Source organism: Macaca thibetana, chromosome X (genome assembly GCF_024542745.1).
Source record: "Macaca thibetana thibetana isolate TM-01 chromosome X, ASM2454274v1, whole genome shotgun sequence".
Classification (NCBI taxonomy): Eukaryota; Metazoa; Chordata; class Mammalia; order Primates; family Cercopithecidae; genus Macaca; species Macaca thibetana.
Window position 1 is genome coordinate 133,617,001 of NC_065598.1, and position 13,671 is coordinate 133,630,671.

A 13,671-nucleotide genomic window follows, 5' to 3' on the forward strand; every position below is an offset into this window, starting at 1 on the left:
AATAGAAAATGAAATAAAATGCTGCTCTGTTTGCCCTCCATGTGGACATTTAAGGCCAAGGTCCACAGCAAAGAAAATAACTCAGCAAAACCACCCATCACGATTCTGTTGACCCCCTATTTTCAAGTTTAATTATTTGTTTGAATAGTCTCATGCCTTGATCAGGGATGGCATTTAAAGTGTCTCTTGAGTGTATTTTCTTAAGTGAAATTTAATAATTGTTTGACTGAAATACTCTTGTGATGTACGTGAGCTTTGATTTTTTGACAGCCCTACTGAAAGCAGAACTTTTTTGTTCAAGCAAACAATTATTTTTGGGACTAGAGGAGTACAGAGAAACATAATGAGCTGGCCAGGTCGCTTCCCTTACTGGTAAAGATTTGAGGAACATAAATGTAACGAAGAGCTTTAATAAATGTGTTTTGTATCCACTTATTGCTTCTAGTGTTAACCACTCATCTAACTACAGGGAAGGGGTAAATGAGTAACGGGGATCTTAAAGGAGGAGGAGATACAAGGGTCAAAACTTTGCTCTGTTTCCTCGTCACTCGTGAAAGTCAATAGGAGAAAATGATAACTTTTTTTTTTAGAGAAATAAGCACTTTCCGTTCCTCAAACTACCAGGTGTTAATATATGTTGCATGTTATAGATTCAGGAAATTATATCTCTCGCTATGGGTCAGCATTGTTTCTCTTTGCTATGCCTACTATTGGAACTTGAAGTTATAGAAAAATGGAGGGAAATATATCCCTGTGTCATTGGCCAAACATGTGAGGTGGATTCTGATACATCTAAAAGCTTTGGTTGGTTGAATCTACTGTAATCCACTTGTGCTGGGTAAGTGGGAGCCTTTTTTTTTCTGAGTCACACATATATAAAAATTTTAAAGCATTTTATCCTACATCATTTCCTGATATGATTGAAAAGCATTTTCCAGTGTATTCAATTTTGCCTCCTCATGGCATATAAGCATGATCTTAGTGTGATCTGCTAAAGTCTGTGGTGCCAAGCAACCAATATATATATTGTTTGATATAACTGGTAAATTTCCATAATGATGCACTCTCACCCACCCCCATCCCAAGGCATTCAAATTGTTTCCCTCTATGGAATCTTCTTACAGTGAGTTCTGGGCTAAAAATAGCATTGCCAAGCTGCAGAAGTCAGGATGAAACAGTTTATGCTGATCCTGTAGTAGATCAACTATTAACAATTACAGATCTGAATCTGGGATGAATCTCCTTATGTATACTATAAATCCCAGACATTGACAGTATGAATGGATCAACATGATCATGGTTTGGGGTGCCTAGTATCTTATGGATATTCAACAGGTATATGCTAATCAATTGGTTGGCAAAGCTTCTGGACCATTTTATGCTTCGACTTCTCTGGGAGATTAGATGTGCGACTGGGCTCTCTGAGACTCGAAGAGCAATGAAGAGAGTTTTCAGGGAATTTCTACTTCAAAGGTTATGATACAATATGAAAGCTCTCAGCTTCAGGTCTCCCGTAGGCTCTATCTTCCTCAGTGAAAATAGCACTGCAAAGAGGCTCTTTCGTTAACACGTTTATTACAGTGAATCATTGTTATGACATGGGAAGGAACCAGGGAATACTTTAAATATTTTTAAGACGTCTTTAAGCAGATCAACAAACAAGCACTCTAAAGAGGACTTTTGTTATAGCCTTGCTGATTTTGTGGCCAGGATATAGCAATAGATTTGTTGAACACAGGCTTTTTTGTTATAGTATTTACTATACACAATGAAGTTTTACCTGTTCAGATTTCATTTCTGAAAGCTATGACTTTCATTTCCTGGTATCTCACTGACAATTACGAAAGTATTATGGAATGATTCACATCCTCTTTCTATCAGACATTTTTCACCCTTCGTATTATTACAGTCTAAGTTATAATACTTTGGGGTTATTTACATATGACTCTTCCAAATCCTTACAGGACATTTTTTCTTGGGTAAAAATGAACATCATACCTAATTTTAATTACTTTTGTTATATGATATGCCAGAATTCCTATACACATCTGAGGCCCTTTTAAAAGGAGGTGTTATATATTATGGCTGCTGGCTATGTGAAAAATCCATCCAAGAAATCAATTGAGGCTTTCACAGTACTTCTATTTCCAGAACTGTCAAAAGTAGTTAGCATCAGGTTATCTGATGAATAACTTAATCAGAATGTTAGCATAGATGTGTTATCTATTCACACATTCAGCCTGGACAAAATACATTAAATGTATTATTCAGGGGCTTGCCAGTTATTAACCTTGGTTACAGCTATTACAATGATCAGAAAATGCTTTCATTTAAAATTTCCCTATTCAGAAGTCACAATTCCCTTTAAGTGGTGTAATCATTGAAACCAGTGCTGTAGCTTCCAATTTTTTTTTCTTGTGTCTCAGTAATTCACTTTCTTATGTAATTTTAAAACGTTACCACTTCAGAGGACCCACAAAAGTTTACAATTGGTCTCTGCAACTTATTCGAAATATTCAATAGGCCTCACAGAAATAATATCATCAGTCTTTATGTTTTATTATACACACCCCTATTAATTATTTCAATAAATATGTGTTGAAAGCTTACTTTTGCTAGGCTGCTCTATGACTAATTCGGAAGTAGAGAGAAAACAAATCAGTTACTAATTAATGAGCATAGGATTTTGTAGGCAAACTATTTCAATGCACAAGGTTCATGGGAAAAATGTTTTGCTGAGCTGTTTTTTTTTTTTTTTTTTTTTTTTTTTAATGTTGTGGATTAACATTATAAAAACAAGGAAATAGAGACTAAAAACAATGTCTTCACCAAGACATGAGAATCATTGGGTAATCACATAAAATAAAGCTAAAAAGTCGTATTTGCTGTCTTTCATAAAGCTATTTAGCATTACCAAATATGTTGCTAGAGCAATCTCCAAATGTTCAGTGTAGGTTATGTATTTAAAACTTAGAATTATTTTAGGAATTCCAAAATAACTAGTGCCGTTATAGCAACAGAGCAATGAATATAACATTACATTTTTCCATTTGTCTTTCTTATATGTGTGTGTGCATGTGTGCGTGTGTGTGTGTGTGTGTGTAAATCCCCTTACATCTGGCTTTACTTGCTAAAATTCCTCTTAGTCATTCTTGCCAATTATTTTATTGTTTAGCTTCAAGAGTCTGGCTTTTTCCCACAAATATGAATTTAGCTTCAGAGTTAAAACCATGAAACACTCTGTTAAATATGGGCTCCATGACCTCTAATTTGTATTATTTTTTTCAACTTGGCCTCTAAAACAGAATACAGAGCCAGTCACATTCCATTTAGCTACAACCAATATTGTCTCCCTGATTTCTCAGAAAGTAGCATCCTCAGTCATTCTTACATCTAAAACACTAGACCATCACCCTGAATACTTTACCCATTTTTTGATTTTTTTTTTAGAGTCCGTAAAGAGAAAATAGTTGACTTTGAAGGTACAAGCAACCAGATTTATGCAATTTCATATACAAATAATGCCAAGCTAGATTTTCTTTCATATTTTAGTGAAACTTACATTAACTGCAAAGAATAATAAACATGAAACAATCTGTGATGTAGGAAATGTTTTCTGGCCTTGAAAATTATGCTGATTTACTTGTGTTTGGAAGAAAAATCTAAGATGAATATTGCTACTTCTGTATATTTTTCACTGCAATAAATTTAAAGATTTTCATCTTAATAACACCAAATCAATAGCTGGACACCTCTTTAAAACATAAGAGCTAGCAGACCCATTTAGTAATAAACAAAGTTTGCTTATTTTTCCCTGCTTTTTTCCTGTAAAAATTTAACTTTCTGTATTTTCCATTTCTAATGATAGCATTCAGAAACATGTGTGTTTGTATAATTACCCATACAAACCATTAGTGTCAACTGAAAACATTCATCAGAAATGTTTAATCCCATAAAATTAAACGATTCATCAAAAAAGTTTATCAAATGTATACTACACACCAAAATTAGGAACCTAAGTTTTGATAGTAAACACTTTTCCAATTTTATATTAAATAAACCAAATTCAACAATTTGTGAATTAACTGACATATATCAATAAGCAAAAGCTTTAATCGGAAGTTAGAATACCTTTGTGCCTATGCTTTTTGATTTTTTTATTTTATAATGATCATTTTCTTCAATATTGGATGTGACACTGCTTGTGTTTATTTTAAATCAATTTCCTTCCATAATTGAGTCCATATCACTTCCCTAAAGAGTTTTCATTATTAAACAAAGCTCTCCATTTAATTCTATTAGATTTTGAAGCCTCTAAAAAGTAACACCAGAATTGAAATTAGATGTACCTGCTGATATACCATCTGATATAATTCAAACATTTTGCATGCTACAAATATTTGCTAGAAGTACATTCATCACTGTAAATTGATCAATGAGTTCATCTAAAGTTTGACATCCTTTCTGTGTTAGAATAAGAGTTAAAGATGCAAAGCCATACCATTGAAAATTAGGTCTTCAATTGTCACACATTAAAATCATAGGAAGTAAACAAATCAGCAAAAGCGTCAGCCTGCAGTTGACAGGTAAACATACTGAACATCTGAGACAGCTTAACATGAACCAACCCCCTACCCATGGTGTCAAATTAAAACATATATCAGAATCGATGTTATTGCACCTAAACAATGCAAACAACCCTTCCATTAATTGTATTTAAGCCCAGAGACTAGAATGCTGAATCCAGAAACTGCTGCCAGATCATATTTTTTATGACTTTTTTTTTTTTTTTTTGAAATACATGTTAATCTTTTCTTTTCTTTTTTTGAGATGGAGTCTCCCTCTGTCGCCCAGGCTGGAGTGCAGTGGCGCGATCTTGGCTCACTGCACCCTCCGCCTCCCGGGTTCATGCCATTCTCCTGCCTCAGACTCCCGAGTAGCTGGGACTCCAGGCGCCTGCCACCAAGCCCGGCTAATTTTTTTTTTTTTTTTTTTAAAGTAGACCCGGCATTTCACCGTGTTAGCCAGGATGGTCTCGATCTCCTGACCTGGTGATCCACCCGCTTCGGCCTCTCAAAGTGCTGGGATTACAGGCATGCCATCACGCCTGGCCATGTTATTTTTTTCTACCTCAGTTTAGTTATCAGTAAACTTATATGACATATCTGGGAATCATTGGTCATTTGTCAATTTATAGACTAATTATTTTACTTTTCTAAAGAGGTTTGGGATTGCTGAAAACATAATATTAAAAACTGGGCTCTTAGGAGCAGGATATTTACATGGTCTCAAAGTGTCTCCCAGTGGATTATTTACTAGTTGAAACACACACACATACACACACACACAAATACCCAGAAAACCAAGCATTATAGAGGGGGAAATCAGTTAGCACCTTGATTTTATCATCAAAATTAACGTCCAACGAGGGGCAAGTGGATATTGCCTACCTCCAGATGTGATACCTAAGAAGGACATACCATCACCTATGCAGTACTCTGGCTAAAATGCTTAATCTCAATTGAATTAAGAAAAACCATCAAGCAAACCCAAAATTGTGAATGCTTATTTTAAAATTAGAAAGTGGACTCTTGTCTTCAAAAATTCTAATGTCATAAAACACAAAGAAAGTCTCTGGAAATGTTCTAGATTAAAAGAGACTAAGAAGATATGCCAATGCAGTAACTGACCCTAGACTGGATTCTCTACTGAAGGAAAACATAAACATATTTTTCACTTAAAAAATTGGAATATGGACAGTCGACTAGATAGAATATTGTATTAATGTTACATTTACTGCAGTTCATTACTGTCAGTATATAAGAGAACATCCCTATTCTTAGGAAATAGGTGTAAAGTGCCGGGGTAGAACATACTCTCAAATGGCTCAGAAAACTGTGTGTGTATGGAAAAGAAAGAACAAATGATAAAGCAAATGGAGCAAAATGAATCGGAGGATAGGATATATGGAGTCATTTGTACTAGTGTTATTCTTGCGAGCTTTCTCTAAGTTTGAAGTTATTTCCGAAAAAGTTTTAAGCAAAGGAACTAAAATCGGACTATAAGTATGTATTATCTTTCCCTTTTGATGCCAATAAAGTCAGTCATTAAATATGTATTCAGAAAACAACAGCACGCATTAATCAAGGCACTGGGGATACGGTAGTGAATAAGAAAAACACAATATATGCTGTCAACATGTTAAATTCTAGTTGGAGAAGATGCAAAATAAACACACAAAATAATAATTTTAAATAGTGATAATGCCTTGAAGAAGATAAATGTGGATAATACAGACAGTGAATGTACTGCTTTAGTTAAGGTGGTCAGAGATGACCTTTCTAAAGAATGTCACTCCAGTTGAGACGTGAACAAAGAAGGAAGCAGCTATGCAGGTATTTGGGGAAACAACCCAAATGTCCATCAACTGACAATGAATAAACCAATGTAGGAACATACAATGGAATATTACTCAGCCATCATACGGAATGAAGTACTGATACGTGCTACAACGTGTAGGAGTCTTTTAAACTTTACGCTAAGTGAAAGAAGACACTCATAAAAGGCCATATATTGTATTCCTTTTGTATGAAATGTTCCAAATAGGCAAATCCATAGAGAGACAAAGTAAACTAATGTTTGCCTGAGACTGGGGAAAGGGATAAGGTGTGTCTATTAATTGGTATAATTTCTTCATTTAGCGTGATGAAAATATTCTAGAATTACACAGTGGTGATGGTTGGACAGCCTTGTGAAATATACTAAAAACTGAATTGTACACACTTTAAATGGATGATTTTAACATATGTGAACTACATCTCATTCAAGCTGTTTTAAAAAAGGAGGAGGTAATAGATAATGGAAAAGTGGTCAATAGCCTGGAATATGAAAAGGTCCAAGAGTATGGCCATGAGATTGATCAGGCTGAGAAATAGAAAAATATCCTTACAGTTAAAAAAGGTCACAGAACTTGAGACCAGTTTTGTTGGACGGGTCATCTTCAGGGATTCTGAAGTTACCAAGAATGTTAACATATGACTGACAAACTCAATGTTAGTGTCTTTGAGAACAAGGAAAATGACAAAACACTTACTAATTGAATTATCTAAATGCTGCATCTTGGGCTGCCAATCTCAGGCTTTTCCCTGTTCACCAGCAAAAGCATTCTAAGAATATTTATGCATGTATTCATACATCACACACCTCAGTAATCAAATGCATCTCTCTAAATGTAACGTGTTTAGAGGCATAGTCAAATGAAGAATTTTTCCATTTAATATTTATATTTCTCATATTTAGTTTGCTTAAAGCGGTAATTCTTAACTGATTTTATAATGGCCAAAAATTTGCAATATGTGTTAAAAAATTATAACATTTTAAAACCCAAGCTAAATGCATTAAATATAATCTAAATATTAACTTAGGCATAGAACATTCTTAAAGGAAAGCAAATCTAAGTTGTCCAAGAATAAAACAAGTGAAGCTAAGGTGTCACAACTGCTAAGGGGCTGGTATTGTTTTATTTGTCACTATTTCTGATAGTGATTCCTTCAAAGGAGATTGCATTACGAGATGCTGTGAGTGAAATGTAAGAACAACTCTATGTAATGAGAGAAGAAACGGTAAATTTAAGGTATGTGAAAATAATCCAGTAGAGAAGAAAAATATGTCCCCTTAGCTCAGATTGCAGTCTGACTGAGCCGTTGGGATTAGTAACACAAGCTGTCTCATTCCCATGGCATCAAGCTGACTCTCAGAAAGAGGACTGCTTTCTGGTCTTGCATCTATTTTGCTGTGGTAGTCCCAGGACTACAAAACATGACAGTAAAATCACTCCCACAAGTTTTCCCTGGAAATTCATGAATGAAAAAGGCTTGTCAAAGGATTTCTACTTGTCTATACATTTTGTCTGCCCCAACCTCAACCCAAGCAATACTGTGTATTGTGAAAAAGGAAAACTAAATTTTTTTGAAAGGTAAGTAATTGTATGGGTAGAACTGGTGCTGATGAGTTCTAGAACATTCCAAAATAAAAAAAAAATAATATTTTTGGCTTAACTTTGAGTTTTTGCTATCCTGTTTCTAATATCTGTTATTTCTTATTAAAGTAGACATAGAATGGGAATTTTTTTATATTTAAGACACTGGACTTTCTATAGTTAATGAATATTTATTTCAAGCAGTTTTAAAACATTTATTACAAACAGCTTTATGCTATTAAATATTCATACTGTGAAATTTTGAGGAACTCTCAAAAGCCTGTGTACAACTCCTTATTATTTCTAAAGAAAACCAAAGGTAAGAACAAAATTCTCTCTGCACAATAAATAACAACTTCCTTGCAGTCCCAGAAAGACTCAGCATACATCACGGACAAAAGTAAATATGTTATGAAATAATGGCTAATTATGATTCTCTGTGCCACAGATGGTTTTGCACTGCCACTTGAGCCTACATCAAGTCTGTCCCCCATGGCAACAAGAAAAAAAAGAGGGGGGGAAGGGAGAGTGCAGTGCAAGAATTCCGAGATTAATCATGGAAAATAAATTGCTATCTCTGTAACAATAACAATGTGGAGGTGTTGTTTCTTTATTTAATGGCCAAAAGGGAGAAAAAAATTGGTAAAAACTGTAAAGTTGAATTCCACCCCCCCCCAAAAAATTGAGGGATATAGAAGTAGAAATGCAAAAGAAGGTAGAATAAAGAAAAAGAGATAAAATAAGAAAGCTCTTCCAGGGGTCAGCATTTTCTATCATCTCAAGAAATAGTCCTTCAAAAATGTAAAAGCAATTTGCTTGCAAAAACAGAAAAACATTGGTATCAGGAATTTGGAACAAATGATTAAGTGCATATAAACTCATGGTTTCTGACTTCAGTGGTGGGTCCTCAATGCCTCAGTGCTATTCAACAATCATTTTTCTTAAGCTCAGATCATTGGTTTTCATAAGCATTAGCTGGGAACTTTCGAAAATATTCATGCATAGATCCCACTCTTGGATATTCTGATAGAATTGGTCCAAGTGTAACACAAAGAATGGAATTTTTTAAAGGTCCCCAGGTAATTCTGATGGGTACCTATGACTGAGAATCATTATCTAATTACAATCTAGGGGTCAGCAAACTTTCTGGGAGGTAAAGGGACAAGTTATTTGGTAAATAATTTAGGCTTTGTGGGCCATAAGGGCTCTGTTGCAACTATTCAACTCTGCTGTTGCAGTGCAAAAGCAGCCATAGACAATAAGTAAATGAATGGGTGTGGCTGTGTTCCAATAAAACTTTATTTTCATAAACAGGTAGTGGGCTGGATGTGACCCACGGCCTTAGCTAACCTACTCTTGTTTATTAAACTGTTTCCACTCCCCTTGCCCAAAACAGTTGTTCCCACCCCTGTTTACCTACGGTTACCCCCACACCTTTGACTTTCAGTAGGTGACCTCTTATTCTACTTTAATGGAAAAATGCAGATCATCTGATAGAAAATTCTTCTACTTCCTTGTCTATCACTTGCAGACTCAGTAAACCTATGTCTGCATCTGTCTTCATCTCTTTGTCTCCTATCATAGATTCCGTGTTCCTTCTTTTCAAGATGAATGTAATTCTTTCACTTATACTTAATTCCATCACCCTTCCATCTCTTCTGCAGCTCCACTCCATAAAGAATACCGTTTCTTATGTCTTTAATCACTCCCTTTCTATGTGTTCCTTTCCTTTACTTAACAAATATGTTCAAGTGACATCCTTAACCAAAGAACCCTTAGTCTTCCTCAACCCTGTATTCTGCCCTAAATACACACCCACCCTTCCCTTCCCTTAGAAATTCCATACCTGTTGCCTCTACTTCCTCTGATCCCATTTACTCCTCAAGCCACTAGAATCTGGCTTCTGTTCCCAACATTCCACTGAAACTGCTTTTGTTAAGATCACCCACAACATATGAAACATTTCACATTCCTGACTCTTCTTAAAACTCTTTCCCCATTTAGTTTTTGCAATACCATTATATCTGCCATAATTAGTTATTCTTCCTCTGCTGGTCACTTCCATGCTGTTATTTTCTAATACTATTTGACAAGCTCTCTCCTCTTCTTATGCTACATATTCTCATAATTATTTCCACGGCATCGACTGCTACCTACATGTGATAACTCCCGAGTTCTATTTCTAGTTCAGGTCCCTTTCTCAAGTGCTAGGTTCATATTTTCAAATATCCCTTGAAAGCTATACTCAGGTGTCTTCCTCAGATCTGCTTTTTTCCCCCTTTATTTCCACTTGGTTAATAGCTTCACCATCAGCCCAAATGCCAGAGGCAAAGTTCCCCCTCTCCCTCATGACCCCTGATAATCCACTGAGCACTTCTGTGAAGACTTTTTTTAAAATTCTCTACCTGAAGACACCTCATTCTCATCTATGCAGTGAATGGCGACCATATATGTTTAACCATGTATGGTGGTTCTGCTTTCCTTCCAAATCCAATCAGCCACCAAATCCTGATGATTCTACCTCTGAAATATCTCAGTAATCCATCTCCTTTTAGCCATTCCCACTGCAATTGCTTTTTAGGCAGACTGTAGTCATCCTTCACCAATTATTTTTTAACTTCCCCACATCAGCAGCCCCTTACCTCCTTTGCTTACTTTCGCTTTCTCTTTATGTCATTGTCCTTCTCTTTGCTAAGAGACACTTTGCAAAATTGCATGTAGCATTTCTGTAGTAGAAGTGCCATGGTTTTATGCAAGGGAAGAGTGATCCTTCCTCTTTGGTTGCTGTCTCTTCTTGATGAAACATGGTATTTCATTAAGCTTTTGATCTCAGCCATATAAGTTGCTGAAGTTATTAGGAGAGAACTCCATCCTAAATAGTCTGGGCACCACACTTTAAATAAGATGATAACAAAATGAAGTGCCCACGGAGGATGGTGATCAACTTGGTGAATGGATTCCCAGCCACAATCAATAAGGAGTAATTGGAAGAACTGGAAAATTAATTCTAAAGAGGATTCTGATTTATTTTCTGGAGCAGACTAATTTGGATATTCTTTCCATATATGAACTCCAGGATCATCAATCAGGCATATTTCCTCCTTAACAAAAACATAGTTCCTTTTCTCTAATAGAAACACTTACTTAAGGCTTCTTTTTTCTTCATAGGAAATACATACAAGGTGTGCCACATTTGGGTATATATTGGCCCACCCATGATGGAAAGGAAGTTCACCAATCTATAGTCCTCATTTCCCTGGGAAGCCTTTCTTAGAAATGAGCTCACATTGACATTTATCAGTTTGCTGGAATAATGATTAATTTGAATGGTAGGCTACACATTTTCAATATTGGTTCCTTAAGTGTAATGTTGAATGACCTAATTTTCTTGAGTGGGGGCACCTGACATAAAACCCAAGTTAAATAATTTTCCACATTCTTACTTAAATATTATTTCCAAAGTACGTTCTTCAATTGTGATGTTGCAAAATTTATATTTAGTCAGCTTTTCTCATCAGGGCACCATAATGGTGACTACAACCCACTGAAATTCTGGATGATTTATCAGTAATTACTTCATATGAGATCTCGCATGTGCTTTCTCAAAACTATGCCCAGTATATTCTGTTTCTTTATCATGCCTTCACAATATTTTCAGAAAGCATCTATTTTATTAAAAAACCTACCTTTGTATCTGGTCCTGTTGAGAGAGTCTGTTGATCTAAAGGAAATTACTTAAAATTAAATTATCTTACCTTAGTACACAAATCTAAAATAAAAAATCCCCTTTCCTATCTTTTATAGTAGCACTCTAGTAATAAAGTGACATATTTCATGAACTTTGCCATTAAATCACATTTTTCATTTAGTAAAAGGAGCAAATCCCCCATATTTATTAAGCAATCAGACTGCTGAAATTGCCTGATAGGAATACTGATAGTGACGAGGGTTTGAGTTATACGCTGATAATTATCTTTTTTTCATAATCTTTTATCATAATATGAAACAAGCTACCTGATTTACCAAATAAACAGGCCCTCTGTGGCCTTACTCTTTTCCCACCTCTTTCCCATCTTGGCCTCTGCAAAACAGGGTTATGATATGGTTTCCACCATATCTACCAAGAGTCTTCCTGTACACCTGGCTTTGAAAGAAATTCAGGAAACAAGCGAGCAAGAGTGGTTAAAGGTAGTGTTTCACTTGAAGTTTAAGGAACAGATTTCTATAGTCATACTAACAACCTTCGTCAAGACTTGCTAGTAAGAAGTTCGACAAGCAATTTTCTCCATTTTAAACATTCTTTTCCTTTATTAAAATACATGAATTCAAAACAAAGATTTAAAAGTATTCATATATTACGCTGGGCGTGGTGGCACACGCCTGTAATCCCATCAACCTGGGAGGCTGGGGCAGGTGGATCATTTGAGACCAGGAGTTCGAGATCAGCCTGGCCAACATGGCGAAACTCTGTTTCTGGTAAAAATATGGAGTGTCACCACTGCACTCCAGCCTGGGCCACAGAGCAAGACTCTATCTCAATAATAATAAATAAATAAATAAATAAATAAAGTTAAATTAAAAATTCATATATCAAATAGTCTCCTATAATCTGAAACTAGATCTGCCAATAAGAATAAAATCTTAACCCTAAAATACTGTATCAGTTTGCTTATATCTAAATGTCAAAATTTTTTTAAAGTTTTATTTGACCCCATGTTCCATACTGAATTTGTCTATATTCTTTATACATTCATCTGAGAAAAAGTTCCATTTTTCATTTTGTTCACTCCGAAGTTACAAGAAAAAGACAAGCAGGAACTTATAGGTAAGGAAAGGTTAAATAGTGCTTGTATTTAAAGCAGAAGCAATCAGGAATCCTATTCTAATCAAACTGAAGAAAAGAAATAGGACTCTAGAAACCCTTCAAGAACTGGTTTTCATTTCCTCGAGTTGATCTGAGGGAGAGACCTCATTATGTTTTTTTAGGCGTAAACCTGGATAAACATATGTTCAACTGAGTTATGGAAATGACTTTCTTTCCCACAGCTGCAAAGCACGGCAGCGAGACAGACCATTATATGCTACATAAAACGACCCAAATGACACTGTATTAAAAAATGTTCAGTGAATCTTTGATTATATACTAAAATGCTTGCTTCAAATAATAGATTGGTAATAGATATATTTTTCACAGAAAGTTAATCTGTCCTTTCAATGAAATATTTCCATCAACATTCTTCTCCTCATCACAGAAATCTGTAATGATAACACATATAAAGCACATTTTCTTTCATATCGGATGAAAACTAGAATAGTCAAAACATGCACACAGTCAAAGGCTTACCGAGGTGTACAAGTATCCCTCACTGTTCATTGCCAAGTACAGCTTGGTTTGAACTCCTTGGATAGCCACCACTCGCAGACCCACAGGGATGAGGTTAAACAGAGCTGAAATTAAAAAAGAACATGAAAACAATGTTACAATTCGGAATTTCAGAACTTTTCAATGTTTCCAGCAGGACTGTCTGGTCCTCCAAAAGTAGTGTGTAGTTGGTGAGGGTATGTATACATGTCTGTTTATGTATACATATATACACATACACACCCCCACAAACACACCCACACACACCCCGAGGCAGACAGATAGGGTCTCATTCTACCTTGTAGTGTATTTAATTTCATGGTTGCAGCCA

At 35.5% G+C, this 13,671-nt stretch overlaps 1 protein-coding gene across 3 annotated transcripts in view; it reads right to left on the minus strand.

Moving 5' to 3' along the window:
- The window catches only part of FGF13 (fibroblast growth factor 13), a 612,099-nt gene that overhangs the window by 55,894 nt on the left and 542,534 nt on the right, over window positions 1-13,671 (minus strand). For all 3 annotated transcript variants that reach the window (XM_050776164.1, XM_050776163.1, XM_050776165.1), the window contains one exon: window positions 13,323-13,426. In XM_050776164.1, the coding sequence (XP_050632121.1) occupies window positions 13,323-13,426 (104 nt within the window). The remainder of the gene's footprint in view (window positions 1-13,322; window positions 13,427-13,671) is intronic.